The sequence below is a fragment of the Haplochromis burtoni genome, unplaced genomic scaffold (genome assembly GCF_018398535.1).
Source record: "Haplochromis burtoni strain Fernald_Lab_line unplaced genomic scaffold, NCSU_Asbu1 Contig_6, whole genome shotgun sequence".
In the NCBI taxonomy this organism is placed as follows: domain Eukaryota; kingdom Metazoa; phylum Chordata; class Actinopteri; order Cichliformes; family Cichlidae; genus Haplochromis; species Haplochromis burtoni.
Genome location: NW_024582367.1, coordinates 3,418,158 through 3,437,912, shown reverse-complemented (window position 1 = coordinate 3,437,912; position 19,755 = coordinate 3,418,158). Strand labels below are relative to the sequence as shown.

The 19,755-nt window shown below is 39.0% G+C and overlaps 1 protein-coding gene across 2 annotated transcripts in view; it reads left to right on the top strand.

Moving 5' to 3' along the window:
- Positions 1–19,755, top strand: part of LOC102294395 (ankyrin-3) — a 185,381-nt gene that overhangs the window by 18,118 nt on the left and 147,508 nt on the right. The window contains exon 1 of one of the 2 annotated variants that reach the window (XM_005913630.3): positions 110–1,344. The exons of the other annotated variant lie outside the window; for it this stretch is intronic. Coding sequence (XP_005913692.1) covers positions 1,279–1,344 — 66 coding nt within the window. The 5' untranslated portion in view covers positions 110–1,278. Of the gene's footprint in view, positions 1–109; positions 1,345–19,755 lie in introns of those variants that run through there. 2 annotated transcript variants of the gene reach the window in all.

Below are 19,755 nucleotides of genomic sequence, written 5' to 3'. Positions count from 1 at the left end.
TATATATATATATATATATATATATATATCATGATTGAACTAATTTGCATTGCTCATTAAATTCTAAAAGAATTATCCATTTATATCTGTATCTATAACTATATTTATATATATGTTATAAGTGGGTGTGTCTCAAGAAGTAGAAGCTTCTAATCAAGAAGGTTGGTGTTTTCATTCTTGGTTATAACAGTATGCATACCAAAACATCCTTAGACAAAATACTAAATCCTAAGTTGCTTTCCAATGAATTCATACACTAAATAAAATACAGCATATAAAAGATTGTTCTGAAAAGTGAAGTCAAGACTGAATTCAAGAATTAGAATAACTTTATTGTCAGAAATCAGTTCATAATAAAAATGGTCATAGTAATCAGTATATGCTCATACATGTACATAGATAACACCTAAAAAATATAGAAATACATCACAGGATCATATTAATCAGTAAACTAAGTACATTTGGCACAAATAACCCCTATACACTTTTTTTTTACTAAATAGGAGCGTGTTCTAAAGTCATCCTAGTTTAAAGTTGTTGTCATCATATCTTTAGCAAGCTGACAGGGACAAAGAGCAGTAGAGTAAAGCAAAGAAAGCATCAATTATGTTGATTAGCACTGTCGTAGCTGAAACCAATCCACTGGTTCAGCTGAGTCCTTTATTTTTGTTCCTTGGCCACCTCACAAAGCTAACATTAATTAGCAGTAACAGAAAGAGTCATTTTATACATCTCTGAACCAAAATCTGGTTTCTATTTTTTTCCATCTTTTTTTTAAAGAAGAAATTATCTCTTGCCCTTTAAACTGTGACAAGCACATCCACACACAAAAACTCAAGCAACCGCTGATGAGCTGGTATTGATCCCTATTAATACTCAAGTCTTCGTACTGTAGCTTGTTGCTGCTCTGCTTTCACTTGTGGAGCGTGTGGGAGGCGACGGCATCCAAAGACAGGTACAAGTGAAGTATGTGAGCAAGAAAGGGAGACAAAAACACACACAGGGACGGAGAAAGAGCGAGAATGTGCGTCTCCCCCCCCCACCATCACTCCTGCTGAGCTGCCTTTTTGGCTTCTCTTCTCGTGGACAGAGTGTGTGTGTGTAACTCTGTGTGCGTGTGTGTTTTTGTGGAAGTGGGTGTGAGCAGCTGAGCGAATTGGCCGCTGCGCGTGCTGAGAGTGGCCACCGCTCCACTCTTCACCGCTCATCCATGCTGGATTAAAAAAACCTTTTTTGGAGTCATACAAACAGCTGTTGGGGACACGTACAGCTGCTGCCATGAGTGAGGAGGCTAAAAACAAATCTGCGGGGAAGTCTGCTCATCACAAGAAGAAAGGGAAGAAGGTAAAAGAAACACTGAGCTCTACTTGGCTTTGTAAACAACATGGTGTAGCTGCTTCAGGTGAAGCCAAATTAATTGTTAGTAATTCAGATTAGAAATGAGCGCTGCTTGTATTTTTATAACAGAAGTTGTAGCATACTTTTCCAAAAAGGATTTTTTTAAATTTCCATTATTTTGTCTTTGTGTGTGGATTTGATGCTGGAGAGCAGCTCTTTTGTTGTGGTTGCTATCAGCCTTTGTTAGGTGATTTGTTGATAGAGCCCTATCTTGGATTGCCGAGCTCTCTTAACATTTTTAATTGCCTTTATCGGTCATATTAATATGGTAATTAATTCAGTATGGATGCAATATTATTTGATGTGATGTTCATTGTGTACAGTTCACTTACTGAAGTGACTCATACAGAGCGAAAGGATTCGTGATGTGGCAGTAATCCTGTGATACTTGAATATTTGTTTGGCTCACACAGTAATCAGCCACATATACAGGAATCCTGTCTCTTCAACAAAATATTTTAAATCTGATATTTTTTATTCCCTTTTAATCTGAATACAGTAAACCACAAAGTGTGATCGTAGGCATTAAGCACCTGTTAACCTGTAAAGATGCTCAGTGAGAGCTTAGAATAAGAAGTGGAAGAGATCAACAATGAAATGGAGGGGAGGGTACTCCAGGGGAAGCTGAGACAAAAGGATGACAAAGCAAGGAAAGGCTATGGAGGACAAAGAGGGAGAATAGGTGTAAAAAAAAAAAAAAAAAAAAAAAAAACTGAGGTGAAGAAGAAAAGTAGGACAGGGCTGGAAGTGCAAAGTGAACTGAAAGGTCAACATAGGGGGGGAAATGGCGTGTTTTTGACCAGCAACTGTATTGAAGCCATCCAGGGTCACATCATGCATCATTTCATCAAGACCGAGCAAGTGTGGTAATGATTTGTTTGGATGGTAACGCAGAAAATGCTTTTTCACTGCTTATTGTGTGATCAAAATGGATTTGCCTTAGCTTAGCAGAACCATTAAGATTTATAGTTCTACATTAGCTGGCTGTCTGGCTGAGTGGGTGGAGTTCTGTGTGCGTGTGTGTGCGTGTGTGTGTGTGTGTGCGTGTGTGTGTGTGTATGCAGCTCTTGCTTGTAACAAAAAATGCACACCCTTTTAGAGAAGAATCTCTGAAACTATGGTAACAGTTAAGCCATTTTTGATTAAATGTAATCTAATCAAATCACATTTGCTTACACTTACTAGTCACTTTGTTAGGTACACCTGTTCAATCACTTACTAATGGAAATATCTAATCAGCTAATCATATTGCAGCAGCTCAGTGCAGACATGGACAAGGAAAGCTGCAAACCACGTATCACAATGGGGAATAGAAATGATTTAAGACTTGGAACTCGCATGGTTATTGGTACCAGATGGGCTGGTCTGAGTATTTTAGAAACTGCTGATCTACTGGGATTTTCCTGCACAACCATCTCTAGGGTTTACAGAGAATCATCGGAAAAAGATAAAATATCGAGTGAGATCTGGTTACCCCCCCCCCCTTACGGTCAGTAGATCTCAATCCAGTAGAGCCCCTTTGAGATATGATGGAATGGGATATTCACTTCATGCATGTGCAGTCAACAAATCTACAGCGATTGTGGTGTTTCATGTAAATATGGACCAAAATATCTGAGGGTTGTTTCCAGCACTGTGTTAAGTCTATACCATGAAAAATTAAGGCATCCGAATTAAGGGAGTCCAACCCAGTTCTAGTTTTTATTAAGGAGGATAGTTTAGACAACAGAAACCCTTCCCTGTCTTTAGCCAGGGGCTGCCATTAACCTGCCATTAAGTATAGAGTGACTCTATCACTGTCTGGCACGAATTAATGTGTGAATAACTGAATGAGAGCAGATTGAAACACAAGGTTAAGAACGGTTAGTCCTGTCAAAGTGTCTATGAGAGCTCAGTGAAGTTCAGCTGATGTCATTGTAGTGTGCAACAAAGGCTTTACTTCAGTGCAGCACTACTTTATATTATTATTTGCATAAATGTTTTTAAGAAATGTTAAAAAGATCTTGCCTACCACCTTGGTTTGAAGGCTTGACATTGCCCTGACTCTCAGCAATGATTTTCATGCTTCAGTTCATCTTATTGTTGCTAATTAGCAACTTTGTAGCGAGATTTGGTGACTCTTCATACCTCTTTAGCAACTTTTATTCAAGTAGGCACCTAGTGAAAAAAGGGTGGGAGCTCTATCCGTGGAGTGAGGAATGATTCCCTCTGTACTGTTTGTGTGCTGTGTTTGCTTCTAATTCTTCTGAATAATTGTACCCCAAACATTATGTACAACTAACACTGCTACATCTTTAACCTGAAGCTTTGGAGATCTGCTGTTGATTACCATCAAATATCCAAAGCTTGCTAGCCATTTTAAAAACCATAGATTACTTTGTTCTTCTTGCTGAAGTGGAGGTGGATGTGTTTTACTGTCTATACAATTTGTGGGTTCTTTGTGGCCCTACTGCCGCAGACTAAAAACTGCAAGCTAAGCATCATTATTCTGTAACATTCAGCTTTATGTTTAGTCAGCTATTCCTAATAGCCTCTCTGCACAGATACACCATAGTCTTCTTTATGAATTCTATGTAACAGGTGTTTCTTGTCGTCCCAGAAAGCAACATCCCATACATTTACTGCGCCTTCTAATATTGATGTCCTTTGGAAGCAACATTATATCAGTACATGTTGGGCTATCATACTGGTGCTAAGATTAATGGTTCCTATTGTGTTTCAGGAATGCAAGTAGGCAGTCAAGAGAGGACAGAGGGAAATGAGGCTGGAGAGAAATGACCAGAAAAGTAGTGGGTAAAAAGAGAAAGGAGGAAAAGGCGACCAAGTTAAACAAAAAAGACAAAGGAAGAAAGAAAGAGAGGGAATGTGATTAATAACGTGCAGAGAGTGAAAAGAGAGGAGCGATTGGACTGATAACCTCACGATTCAGTTGTGGGACGGCGTCTCAGCTGATGAGAGATGACTGCTGTGTCGCTGTGATCCTGTGAGGATGAGACAGTCAGGGAGAAATGTGAAGGAAGGGGAGAAGTAGCAGCAAAAGCAGATGAAAGAGTGCAGACTGAAGTGGAAGAAGAGGAGCTTGATGGCTCTATTTTAGTAAAGAAGCAAGAAGGCAGATGAAGAGATGGGTAGGCAGAGAGTGAAGAGGAGGGTTATAAAGAGGAATCCAAAGACAGGATAAGTAGAGAGATCAGGAGGATAATCTTGAAAAAAGGAGGGGTCATGTCTCCGCTTTGAGATGAATGTTGCCTCCACTTTTTGCCTGTTGCTATCTTCGGTGGAAAAACCAGAGTGGAACAGGAGCACAGTTGTTGATGACAACATGCTGGATGAGTAACGCAGGAAGATCCAAGAACCATCACACACCTCTAAAAGGAACAATTGAATGCTTGCATGTGGGTGTGTTTAAAGTGAAAATTATGTGAACCTCAGATGAAGCTCAATAAAAGTACTGTTGTCTCAGCTGGGTTAATTCCAGTTTATTTCCTTCTACTTTTTCTGTTGGTCATAAATTGGACAGCCCAATTCTGCCCCCAACAGTTAGCTGTGATAACATGTATGTTCTCCAGCACTCACCTGGGAAAAACTTTCAAGCTTATGATGCTTACTTCTACATACGCAATTGCTGAATTTGTGTTTTGGGGAGAGTTTCAGGCCCACATTGGTGTCCATGTGATTAGCTCTTAACCTGAACTTTTTTGACACTACTTCCTGGTGACAATAGCTGTGTGCAATGGGTCTGCATGATCAAGAGGCGGACTTAGCCTAGAACTGAAAAATAAAGCCAATATAGAATGGGCAGAAACTGCAACTTCCCCTAACAGCCACTTGAGGCTGACTCCTAAAGTGAATCAGTCCCTATACTCTGATTTCAAAATCCTCATCTTTACATAACCCAAAAGCATATTTATATCCACAGAAATATGGTTTTGGCCTCTGTGGATAGTTTACTCCTTTATAACAGAGTTGGGTTATTTTGACTCAGCTGGACCTGGGTCACTGGATTTGGCCTCGAGACATATGGATTGTTGTGTGGTACTGATCATATATGAGGTTTTTTGGTTCACTTTTGCTGAGCGGACTTCTAGTGTTTAATTGTGTGTTCCTTGGCAGTAAGAAAAGTTGTGTATTAGGGCTGCCACGATTAGTCGACTAGTCACAATTACGTCGACTATCAAAATCGTCGACGATTAATTTAATAGTCTAAGCGTTTTTTGAACCTTTGTAAGATTCCCAAAGACGCAGGAATAAGTAGTAGGGTTTAAGAGTGTAATAACGGACTGAAACAGAAGATGGCAGCACTGCATGTACAAGGATGCCAGCTGCGGTTAAACCCCGAAGAAGAAGAAACTGTATCACAGAATTCATAGCGCGGCCCTGATCAGTTTCCAACAATGGCGGCAGCTAGTTAGTTTTAATGTTACTCTTATTATTCTTTCTGGATCATAAAATAAACATTTAACACATTTTCAGGCGAGAATGTAGCCGTGTAAACCTCAAATATCTGCTCAGTTTATCAAGACACCACATATTTTCAAAAGCGCTCCGACGTTTTCGGGGACGTCTGTTACCCACTACCTCGATATCTAAGCGGGGTTCAAGGCTCACTAGAGCCCGTGAGAACACCGGACTCCCGGCAAATCGTTTTCAAACCCACCGCCGTCTTTTGCTACTCAGGTTAAACACGATATATAAGTCACTTAGATAACTTAAAAATGTTATTGTTTGGCTTTTTTCAGTATTTTATTTGTTCCTGAGTAAATCGGTTTGGCTGAGATTGAAGTTATAGTTTTTACACAGCTGAATAAACGTCAAGCAGACAACTGATTATCAGAAGTGTGAGATGCTCGAGAATATACTCCGGTGTCCTGTTATATTTTAGATAGCAAGGAGCAGACGGCTGAGTTTATTAAACTCCACCGAAACAATCTGCAAATTTCATTTAAATTTAATAAACTATCATGTTGTCTTTATTTTTAGTTAGCACAGACCTTAAACACTTAAAGCTGTAAGCTAATGATAGTTATATAAGAGCAGATGCATGCTGGTGCAATAAGCTGTACATTTTATGTCCAATGGATGATGATCTGATTAGTCGACAAATCGCAAAAATAATCGGTGACTAGTTGACTATCAAAATAATCGTTTGTGGCAGCCCTATTGTGTATGATAACAAAGTTAACTAATGTTAGCTGATAACTTTTTCATCCAAATACAGTATATTCTGGCTCTTAAAACAAACGTTGAGGTAATTAAAACACCAGTGTTAAAGCTTCAAAATGCATAGTCCAGAAGCAATAGGTGACATCATGGTGGCTTTGTCTATCTTTTATGTTGTCCAATGCTATGGACTGTTAATGAACTTGCACAAGCTATTCTAGGGTAAATACTACATTTCCCATCCTGCAATTCAATAACCTGCTAAACTTCTTTTGTTAAACCTCTCAGCTGTGTTTGTAATCACCATCACACATTCACTGCACTCAGAAACTGCTACTTTCACCCTGCGTCATTATGAGCTGTAGAGTCATCCAACCGTCATTGTGCCGTCTGTAAAGTGTGATGCATTGTATAGTGGGAGTTGTTAGCAAACATTGTTGTACATGTCATAAACCCTTAGCCTTTTTTACTTCCATTGTGCAGCTTTTGAAAGCATCATAAAGTGGGCAAAAGTACTTAATCAAAATTTCAACAATCAAGTAAATCTATAAAAGTGCTAATGAGTGCAGTTATGCTGTTTTATTTTTATAACTCGGCGCCTGGTAATTAACCTGGGTGAACTGGCAAAGTGATGTTGTCATTATACTGCCTACAGATAAAATATTTTTAGAGTAGCCAACAAAAGGTGATCCTATTTTTTCTTGTCTTTATTACATCATGTTTTGGTCTAGGTTATTACATATCAGCGGTTTTCTTAAACGCAAAGTCTCTGAATGTTGCAGAAATGGAAGCAAGAAAAGGTGAGAGGCGGAGACCCTGTGGGACCAGAGAGCTTAGCAGGTGTGTTAATGGATGTAACTATGACAACTAAAGACCTGCTGGGAGAGGGAGGAAGTGAGAGCATCAGAGTGGAGCTGTGGAAGTTAGTCATCAGGTGCAGAGAACGCATAAAGGCTCACGCACTATGTGAAGTTGTTTCATAAGTGGAAATCGTTCAATTGGGCACTAGAATGCACTTAAGTTTGCCCAGAGTAAAAGTGTCTCTGAATAAACTGGATGAACTCGGGGTTTGGAGGATGAACACATATATATCAGCTGTTACACCCTGTGTGGGTCCACTATACACACATATACACTTGGTTTGTATGTCCAGAATGGACTCATGCAAGTAGGGAAGACAGGAGACGGCATGCACGTGTACCAAAAAAATACCTCAGCAGAGTGTGGAGGTGGAGGTGCCAAATTCTAAGAAATCTCTTCAGTCTGCTCAGAAGTGATGCTGGTTTATCTAAATACTTAATAAAATATGACCAAATCCAATCACAATGCGTGATAATACATTCATGTGAGGTATCAGCTCAGCTCTGCAGGTTCAGATTGACTTCAGGAAAAAAACATCCCATCTGTCAGAGCTAGGTGAGCGGCACATGTATGCCCGGTGTATCAGTGTTTTTGTGCTGTTTTAGTAAGAGAAGTGGACTATTGCTTATGTAACATAACTGCCCACGTTCAGTCATTTTCAGCCCACACCCTCTCCAGTGTCAATACTGTCAATGCTTTCAATAGGCACGAACTGGTAGTTTCAGCACACTGGCAAACTGCTTTATCTGCAGTAAAGAGCAAGAAAATAGAGTTGTTTGCTGAAATTTTACTTTGGCATTTACAAGAAATGTATAAATGTTGATCTAAAGCTTTTACTGCTTACATGACTGCTTTGTTTAATTAATAAATAATAAGGTCTTATCTTTTGAGTATCCTTCCCACTCAGAAGGGTTTATAGTGACGATGCTTTAGTCAGAGGTTCATGCAAAATACAGCGGATGGCAATAGTCCTCACATCAGAATAAATGTAATCAAATTACTCAGAAGCTTTATTAATATTACACTCCCATAACATTGTTTTATATAAATCTAAAAGGTTCAAAACTGACACAGACAAGAAATTTCTATTTATTATAAATTCTTTATTTTTTCATTGGTGCCTATATCGCCTGCAGTGCAACTCGACTGGATTTCAGCTGCATTTTCAGGTGTATTACGCTATAATATAGCTTGTAACTATAACTCTACAAAAAAATACAAAAAGAATAATTACTTGGTTATTTTCATATACACTCACTGGCCTCTTCATTAGGTACACCGTGCTTTGTACTGGGTTGGAGCCCTTTTTGTATTCAGCTCTGTCTTATTACTTCGTGTCACAGAGTCAACAAGGTGCTGGAAACTTTCCTGAGAGATTTTGTCCAGTTGATGCAATAACATCACACAGATGTTACTGCAGATTTGTTGGATGCACATCCATGACGCCAATCTCCCATTCCACTACATCTTAAAGGTGCTCCATTTGATTGGGATATGGATTGCAGAGGCCGTTTGAGAACAGAGAACTCATTGTTACGTTGAATAAACCAGTTTGAGATGATTTGAGCTTTGTGATATGACACACTATATTGCTGCAAGCAGTCATCAGATGGCTACACTGTGTCATAAAGGAATAGACATGACATAATCAGTAATCAATTGGCATTTGAATAATGCTCACTTGGTACTGAGGGGGCAAAGTGTGCCAAGAAAATAACCCCCACAGCATTATACCACCAGCAGCCTGAACTATTGGTACTAGGCAGAATGGATCCATGCTTTCATGTTGTTTACCCTATGTTGTTTGTGAACCTACTATCTAAATGTTGCAGCAAATATTCAGACTCTTCAGGTCAGGAAGCTTTTTTCAAGTCGTCTGGTGTCCAGTTTTAGTGAACTGTATAGCCTCAGCTTCCTGTGCTAAGCTGACAGGAATGGCACCCAGGCTGGTCTTCTGCTGCTGTAGCCCATCTGCCTCCAGAGACGTTTGTCTGGATACCTTGGTTGTAAGGAGTGGTCATTTCATTTACTGTTGCCTTTCTTTCAGCACAATGCTGTCAACTAAACATTTCACATTGTATTTCTATTTTTGAAGTTATTCTGATAAAACCTTAGAGGTGGTCGTATGGGAAAATCCCAGTAGATCAACAGTTTCTGAAATATTCAAACCAGCCCGTATGGCATAAACAACCACGTTCAAAGTCTTTTAAGTAAGATTATAGGTATTATATGTGGATTATTGACCTAGTATTAATTAAATTTTTAAATGGTGTGGTTATTGGCAATACATGCACAGTGCGACACCTCCGTACAGAAATTCGGAAAAATGCGGTATTAGAAAATAAAATCAACTTTTCAAGTAGGCTGTCAGCTAAGCTGTATGTGTTTTTATAAATTATGATGGTTCTAAGCAACGTGAGAGTATTTACACATTGGCTTGAGTTTCCTTCTCTTCCAGAGGGCGGTGCTGGGTGGAGTCAGACAGGTTACCCTACACCGGGGTTTAATCCCAGTTGGAATGCCGGCATAGCATTTTGCAAGCACAGAGCTGGCTGTCCTCCCGTACAGTTCACCATTCCTGTTGAGACGGACATTGCCGGGGATATCTGATAAGTCTTCAGACAGTGTTATGAGCCATTGGTAGAGTTTGGCCAGGTTGTACTATGAGTGCCATATTGCAAGCCATTCCCTGAGAGCAGGAAGTGCTGACTGCACAGCGTGACATTAACTGACAAGATGGCCCATTCTGAAATTCTGCTGGCTTGCTCAGAAAGTCTGCAACGTTATACTCAAGTCACACCCATGGCATCATGTACCAATGGGGTGGAAACAGCATTAGAGGAAACCAGTAAAGTGAAGAGATTTTTAAAAGTTGCTAATAATAACAAACTCCACTTTAAAAACGATAAGATGTGAAACTTATAAGTGGACTGGTGCTGATTTTGCCCCAAGAAATTGTTTATGCATCTTTTAATGCAATCTTACACTTCCAATTACAAAAATAAGCATCTGATTTATAGTAAAGACTTCAATTATTTTTCTTTAGGAGCAAGACCTCCTGAACAGCTGTTGGAAGTATTTGACATGACGAAGGGACGGCCGGGGGTATTCGCATTGTGCCGCTAGAGGTGAAATTCTTGGACAGGCACAAGACGGACGAAAGCGAAAGCATTTGCAAAGAACTTTTTCATTAATCAACACAATAATTTTATAACGAATCTTCATTGTTACAACTTTACTTTTTTTTAAAAAAAAAAAGCATATTACAACATCTTTATTTGGCTTTCAGTCTATCAAAAGAAAACAATAATGGAGTGCTGTCAAAATGGCCATTCATTCACTATTTAGCTACGTTTTCAGATTACTTCTGTGGTGAAGGACTCTTTCTTGTTGGAAAGGTTAAAGTAGCTGCAATAATACAGATTAAAAGGTCTAGAGTCTCATTCAAGCATGCTGCATTGTGAATGTATGTGATGTAGTCGAGCATGCTGAGTCAACCAAGTGTCCTTGAATCCCACACACACGGCTATAAAAATTATTAAAAGAATTTGAGGGTGAATACAGAAAAAGATAATGATATTAAATCAAGCATTTAGCGACAAGATGCTTTTGATGAAGTGATGATAAGAAATGTGTGGATTTAGAGGAGCAGACTTTAATACTTGGTGTTAATACATAGTATATTGATGCACTATTCATCATGCACTGATTTTCAGTCCCTCCCCAGTTTATTGTTTGTATAGATATTCTAGCCAAATAAGCAGCACACGGTATAATGAAGCTGGTGTAATTCTTTGGGGTGAGAGTTCCTGCCAGCAGGGTCCTTTAGAGCCAACATATTGTGTTTTTGCTGAGGCAGCCGTGGAGCAGAATGCTGCACTTGGCTCCATTTTTCACACTTCACAGGAACAGAATGAAGCCCTGTGCTTTTATCATGGCTGCTTCATTTGAAAGGTTTTCACTCTTTACCCCCTCTTGCTTACTCACACACCCACATGCATGTAGAGACAAAGACAAGTTACTTGGAAGTGATACGGTGAAAGAGAAAAGCAAAATAAGTTGGTTCCACTTCTTGGCCTGCACTCAATGAATCTGTTCCAAAAGTACATTGCTGTGTTTGCCGTACTCAGCAGTTGACTAGCACCCAGGATTGCAGATCTTTTTTTTTCTCTCCCAGATCTGTGCTTTAATCAGCTCTTAATCATCAGAAAATAGAATATCTGTACAGCATCCGTTTGTCTTTATTTAGATCTTCCGTTTTTTATTCCTATAGACTCATTAACAGCTGAATGAAAGGTTAATTAACAGTGAATTAACAGTAAATTATTTACATTTTAACTGAACCCCTTATTGAGCTTTGTGACATGGAGAGTTATCCTGTTAGAAGTAGCCAATGGAAAGATGGATACACTGTGGTCATAAAGGGAGGGACATGTCAGCAACACTATGTGACATGGTCAGCAGGTGGTATTTAAACAATGTTCAGTTCCTACTAAGGGACGCAAAGCGTGCCAAGAAATGATTCCTCACATCATTACACCACCAGCAGCCCTAACTACTGATTCAAGGCAGGATGAATCCATGCTTTCATATTCTGAACCTACCATCTGAATGTCACAGTAGTTAATCGAGACTCAGCAGACCCGGCTTTTGTCCAATTTAGATGAACTTGTAAGAATTGTGGCCTCAGTTTCCTGTTCTTCTTGACAGGAGAGGCACCCAGTGTGGGCTTTTGCTGCTGTAGTCCATCTGCTTCAAGGTTCTACAGGTTTTTATCACCTTCCTTTCAGCACAAAGCAGTCTAACAATTCTGCTCTGGTATTTTGCCCAGAGAACTCCTGCTTACTGGAACTGGATCAGTTTTTTCGGACCATTCTCTTTAAACTCTGGGGATGGCTGTGTAGGGAAAATCCCACTTTTTTGACAGGGTGATTTTATCTGCCATGGTCTCAGTACACGGTGGCACACTCCTAAAATGAGTCACATTAAAACATTAAATGTGTATATGTGCATAGAGGAATATTTTTCAAGCAGTGAAGTAAGAGCTTAGGGTTAGCAAAACAGTTATCTGCTCATTTGTGTTGCATCTTTAGAAAAGGATGCCCTGCAGGAACTGCTCTTAAAGTATTGGTGAAATATTTATCTGAGAAAACCAGACACTTTAAAGACACTTCAAATTGAAATACACAGGCTTGAAAGTTCTGGAAAAGGTTTCATGAATTGCTTTGGGACCGGGTTGTTATAGAAGAGTTGTGGTCATTTTAAAAACCAGCAAATGCTCTTCTGTGTTGACTCATTAATTAACCACAGTGTTGCTCCTCTGCCAGCTCTCTAGCCCTGCTATATTCACTCTCCTTCCTCTTTCACTGTGATGGACAAGAGGCATAATTCTTCGATCAATTGAGAACTTTCTCAGTTAAGTGAGCAGTACATTATCTTGATTTGGGGTATTGGCTGAAACAACTGATGCTCATGTTTCTTGTGAGGACAGTATACAAAGAACTTGTTTTTCCTTTTTTGTCAAATTACTATATTTGAGGTGTCTTTTAATCAGTTTTTAATAAATAGTGAAAAAAGGAAGGTAAACGCTTAAAGGCAATATTTTGTGGTCAGTCTTTTTAGTTATGAGTGGACAAGTTATCAGCTAATGATGGAAAGGGAAGAGAAAGTCTTCTGTTTGTGAGCTTTGGTTAACATAAGAAGCTAGTGGTCATTTTCATAGCTTGTCCCCAAGATATTTTTATCATATTAAAACAAACACACACCTTCAATTTTGGTCTATTTGATGTGTGGAGCCGATGTAGCAGGTGTAAAAGTAATAAATCCCATCGGTGAATACCGTTGTTGCTGAGAGGGGACTTCTTCTAGTATCACTTTATGCCAAAGACTGTAAAAAAATGTAAAATGTGCACACACACCATATAGCTAGTGAATTAGCTTAATGTTGGAGTGACTGACTAAGCAGCAGCACTCTCAGAAGGAGCCATAGTTTGCAGAAAAGCTTGCAGCGTGTCAGCTCTAGATCACTGTTCAGTACCTACACCAGCAGTGCAGTAGCTCTACTCGAAAACATCCAGATTTCAGCTGTGCTATACAATTTCCAACCCACAGAGCACAAGATAAGATGAGATCTCAGGGGCTGTGACATGATGGGCCAAACCTTAAAGAAAAAGTACAAAATCTTGAAGCATGTTTTGTATTTTTCACAAGACCTTTTTATGTTGTCATCCAACAGTTGACGAAACTGCTATTAAGTGAGGCTGGTTTAATAAATAGGTTCCTTTGAGGGTTTTTCATGTGCATGCTTGCTTTTACTTTGTTGTACATTATATGTATATTCTATTTAATATATTTGTGTTCACTTTAGGCAGAAAATAAAAAGTGTAAATTGTTTCTCACATCAACAAGTTGTCCATATGGATGTGTTTAATAGGTTTAAGTAGGATAGAAAAGTTCATCATCAAATCTGTGTGGACTAACATACAAATGGATATGTGGGCAGTTTCCGTTTTTAAAAAACAGTTTAATTAGCAGTAACCTAAAAGAATAAGGTATAAAATACTCTTTCTTCTGCCACCATTAGGGCTGGAAGTTCATCAAATCGCATGTGATTTTGGATTCCTAAAACACGATAATCAAAGCATAATGATTGTTGTATTGCCTCGATTTTCACATTTGCTTTGTTTGTTCTGCGACAGTGCACCTCCACACGCCCCACAGGACCATCCCCAAAAATAAAAAAAGACAAAACTCACTGGTAGTGTTGACCTAAATGCATACACAAAAGACTTGATGAGAAAACCAAAAGTCAATCTTATTTAAAAAGTCAACAATACAGTGCATGAAGGAGGGGAAGTACTATATCAAAAAATGCTAAACTTAAAAAAGTGCAGGAAATTACAAACACGGAAAGGAAATGCACTATACATACACAGAGCAAGGAAACAACTAGCAGGAGATTAAGAAAGACGAAGACACAAACACGTAGAGACAGACAGGCAAGCACTGGGAAGCTAAACTAATTAAACCAAGACAGAGACTAAAACCCAGCAAAAAAGTGAAACTAATCTTTTGACCAACCAAAGACAGAGGGAGACACACAACTCAACATTTAACAAGCTGACCATGCTGACTAATCCATCACCCCCAGTGTTCCTCTGCCAGCTCTCTGGTTCTGTTATATTCAACTTCCTTCGTCTTCACTTGTGATGGACAAGAGTCATAGTTCCTCGATCGATTGAGTACTTTCTTAATTGACTGTGCACACAGTATTGCCGGTTTTCAGGGAATTGCTGAAATAATTCATGCTGTCCTTCTTATGTGAGCATTATCTCCTCATTCAACCTTTTTTTTTTACTAGCACTTAATTTAGATGTGTTTTATTCGTTTTTACCGCTGTTCTTTCAGGTTTTTGTTTTTCTGAAATCAACATATTTCAGATATAAATTTAATCCCTGCCAAGTTCACATAAATGAGGTTATACTGGAAATAATCACAACTCAAAATATGACTAAACCTTGGCTTTAGTCAAGATGATAGAGAGAGAGAAGAGGCTCTGATCAATAAGAATCTGTCTAAAAACCATAAAGATCACAATGTTCCTGTAGTTCAGAAAATGCATGCTGATTGTTAAACTGTGAATAGTTATGTTAAATAAGAATTTTTAATACTGACAAGAATAATCATCATGATGGCTCTTGGTATAATAGAGCAGGCCTAACCACTGAGGATATTTGTCACATTCATGAGAGTCCCTGCTGATTTTATGTAAACAGAAAGGAGACCTGTTGGCAAGTGGGCAATCTGTGCATTACCACATTGGCCTCCAACCAAATTATGTGCTTGCACTGAAGCTTGCCCAGCAGAACTAACTGACTACCAACTCCACCTCCAGAGTGCAATCAAATCTTCTGCTTGAAGCAGTCTAACAAAGCCCTTTGGGAGTGGTCTATTTCTGTAGTCAGAAAGCAAAGTAGCCACCTTTTATCCAAACCAACTAACAAGAAGTGGCAGACGAGACACAGTCAAACGTAGAGAGCCTGGAGCTCATGGATGGAGCTAGCAAGGCAAAGATAGTGAAGGTGTTACAGTGTTATGATTAGTCTAATGTGACTCTGTAGCCATGGCAACAGGAGCATAAGAGGGTGATGTAATCGTTTTAGAGGAAACGTGCACATCTCTTTTCTTTCATGTCTGTCACTTTACATCATCCAGTCTTTTCCTTACTTTCTCCTTTCGTTTCTCCCTTTCTTCCCATGAATGACAACTCATCCTCACTTACAGTCTCTCATTTATAAATGCTCTTCCTTTGTCTCACTCTGTCTTCCCACTTTCACCCTCAGTGCTTCTCTACCTCTTCTGTTTTTTTGTTTGTTTTTTGCTCTGCTTGCTGTACCCTTGCTACTAAAATAAAGGTAAAAAGATCCAGCAATCAACTTCTCAACAACCTCAAAATTCACATAGATTGAATCCAGTGATAACAGACAAGTATAGAGGGGGAAAGTGCAGAGGGTTAGATTTACCCTTAAGATTTGGGCCCTAGGTAGGCTTGCTATTTGAGGGCATTTTCAGTCAGTTATGATATCATGTGGCATGTGTACAGTGCGTGTATTACACCACTTTTTGTGTGGAGTGCATGGTGTCCCTACTTCTGTATGGTTCTCCCGGACACTTCCTCCCACAGTCCAAAGACAGTCTAATAAATGATTCTTGAATTGGCTGTAGATGTGAATGGTTGTCTTTGTCGTTTAAATTTTGACAAGCAGTCAGAACATTGGACACAGTTAATTAACAAAAACATACCTTTATTTTGTGTGGCTGAATCCAACAAGTGGCAGAAAAACAAAGATCATAAATCCAAGAGGAAAAAGGGGAAAACTCACCGGCATACAAAATGGTACAAACGATTAACATGATGCAACGAAGAACACAAGGGGAACTACACAAGATGTAGGGCAGAGTTGAGACACCTGGGGAACTACAGATAGCTGAAATGAATCTGACAATAAGAATTAAGTTGTAAAACTAATTACAAAGCACGAGAAATAGCAGGGTAAGACTATCCCGGACGAGCCCCCATTTGTCACAACCCGGCTCAAAGGATGTGACAGATAAGTGGGAGACCACACACAGGCTTTTAAAGGCTGTACGATATTTTAATGAAATAAATTAAAGAAACCCAAACAAAGTTAAATGGTACAACAACCAAGACTGAATGCCCCAATCGGAACATATCCAACGGAGCATAATGAGCCACAGGCAAAGAGCCGAAGGTTCAGTTAAAGTAGCTTTATAATGCACTGAGTCTAGCCTTCTCAGGTGTGCTGCAGACAAAGCTTTAACAAGAAACAAAATTTGGGAACTTCTACCACACTGAAACACAAAAAGAAGTAAATACGGCTCACTACTCAAGATGTAAACAGAAAACTGATTACAAAAGTAACTGCAACTAAAGACTAAAACCCCCAAATAAAAAAACTTCAATATCCATAAACTTTACAGTAATCGATGCAATGTGTTTTTATCTATTTTTTAAATCACTAAAGAGAGACTATTGGTATCTTTAAGTCCCATACAAGATGGCAACAGCCAAAAAGCCAAGGTTTCGCAAGTAGGTCATGTCACTGTTACTACATCCATTTCATATAAAGTCTATAGTTTGACTTTTAGCAGAAAGCGCCAAAATAAACCTCATTCAAAGGGTTACCTGTTTCCACACGATAACAATAGATGGAAGAGTATAATTGACATAAAATGACAAATACGAGGGTAAAAGGATCAATTGCAGTAATGATGTGAGTAGAATGAGGAAAGGCAGAAGGCAGAGGGGTTTCTGGATGAGAACACTTGAGAGTACTGGCAGGTCGCCTGCTGGAAATACCCAGACTGTTCCTCACACACTGAGACACACGTCATCATCGTCTGCATGTGTGTGCGTGACTGTTTGTGTGTGAAAACCATGTATGTTTACAGCGAATGGTGCCATCATCAATCATGTCATTCACCATCACAGCTAACTTTGCAGTTAAGAGGAAATATGATCTGATTGTGTTGTGTACAATATGAACAGCATCCTATTAACAAACAGAACCCTTACAGAACATCATCAAAGAGGCAGGCACACCCTCTGTGCGTCTCTCTTACTGTTTCAGTCTATTTGTCTCTGTCATTCAGGCATGCACACACCAGTGTTCACAGTAATATCAGCATAAAAACAGCACTCATATACAATAAAATAATTGATTCGATTGTGCGGTTCTAGCACAAATAGGCGCAAACACCACATTTCTACAGTCTAAATATGACCTTGTCATGCAATTACAGTGACTTTTATCCCTTATGTTGTCTGGGAGATTTTCGATTTTCATTACTTAATTTAAAAAAAGGAAAAAGAAAGAACCACGGTCTCTTGATTTCCAGATTTTTTGTTTCTCAGCTTGTATATGAGTCACATCTTCACACTTTCCTTGACAGATTGCCTTTTTTTCATTCTTCTTCCTTGTAGCTTACAGATGATTTGGACTTTGGTGTATTTCTGCAGGCAACCTCGGGATATATCTTTATGTGCCACAAATATGTCTCCTCAAACAAGTGTCACATGAAAAATTCTTGTAAGTGAAAGTAGATTTTCAAGTTTTAAGTTTTATAGAGTTTTGCAGTAAATGCAGGCGAAGATAAAGCTGAAAAAGAAAACAACCCAGCCAACTCTTTCCATCCAAAGAGGATGTGAACACGCAAAGCTGTAGTCCTTGAATGTAACAGCTACATTTTTTTTCTAATACAATTTCCAGAGAAAAATATTGTTTCATTAGGTCATATTAGCTCATTAACTGGCATTTGTACTCTTGTTTTAGTCCTGTACTTCTGTAGGGCCAGGGGCTCCAACAGAATGATAAATATCTTAGTATTTAAAAGATGGATGTAGACCCTGTGACATCACCCTTTAGTAATGATTTCTTTTTTCACCCTTTTCGATGTTGCTACCTTTGTTTTTTTGAAAATGTAGCACACAAGGTGTAGATCTCACAGCTCCTACTCAATTTTTACTGTCATCCTACCCTGATTTCTTGTTTTCTAATGACATCTATAATTGAATAATGTGTTGTAGATGTATATGCTTTGAAACTGACTGACGGTGAATAAGATCCACCTGCGAAGTTTAAAGGGATCAAAGATTGAGGGAGAAGTAGGCTAGTTTTCTTATAGACTGTGGAAACTGCCTTATTTTTCAACTAATCTTGTTACCCCCTGGTGGCCATTAGAAAGAATACACGTTTAAAGCCAGCTTTACTAACTGTGATTAGATTTCTCTGCTTGCTTGCATATCACATCAATAAATTTGTAGTTTTAAATGGGAACCTTCCGTATTTAGTCTCAAATTTATAAGGCTCATACCTATGTACTCTTTGTTAGATATATGTTAAATTCAATAATAGAATCAGACTCAGTATTGGCAGACAAACAATATTAAGCACTTATCTGATCTGATACCCCTTAGGGATGTTTAGGATTAGGTATCTAAAACATGGAGGCTCAAAACCCGTTCATTTCCCTTTTTCCATTTCTTCATTCGCTGACCGTTTCACCTCACTCACCTGATAATTTCCAGGGTCTTTAATCTTTTATTCTCATCTCTGTTTCTTCCTTTTTTTATTCACACCCCTATTACCCATTGCTTTTGGTTGTCTTTACCCCGTTACTGTTCCTCTTTCCTCCATTCTGTACTCTTCTTCCCTCATCGTCAGCCAGTGGCCACATGACTGCTACTTGATGTGTTGCCATGACAGCCTGCCAAAGTGTTGTTGCCTGGGTCATTTTTCTACATCTTTACTGAGCATGCTTACTAGAGTGGGGTCAAGATCCCCGTCCTGAAGTAACTCCGTCGTTCAAGTATGCATTTTGCCTGTCTTTGTGTGCGTGTGTGTGCTTGTGTGTCTGTGTGTGTGTGTGTGTGTGTTAGGGACCTCGGAGACTACATTTGCAGTGTGTGAATACATGGATTAGGATGAGCTATCAGTATCCATAATGGAAAGTTCATGTCTAATTAACCTTTATAATGTCAGGCAGGGTTATCATTCCACATGGATTAGAGTAAATACACACTAGCTTCCAGAGTTTGTTGGATATACAGTATTAGCGTTTGATCTCCAAAGACGACCAGATGAAAGCGTAATGTAATATTCAAATCCAGTGTAATTTCAGTTGATCCTTAAGGAGGTTTTTTTGGCGGTTTAGTCATCACACAGGCGACGAGCAACTTCTACAAGCGTTAGAGAGCGTGCAAAATTTATCGAGTCCTGTAACCAGGCTAAAAAAAAGAAAGCATGCTAACTTCTA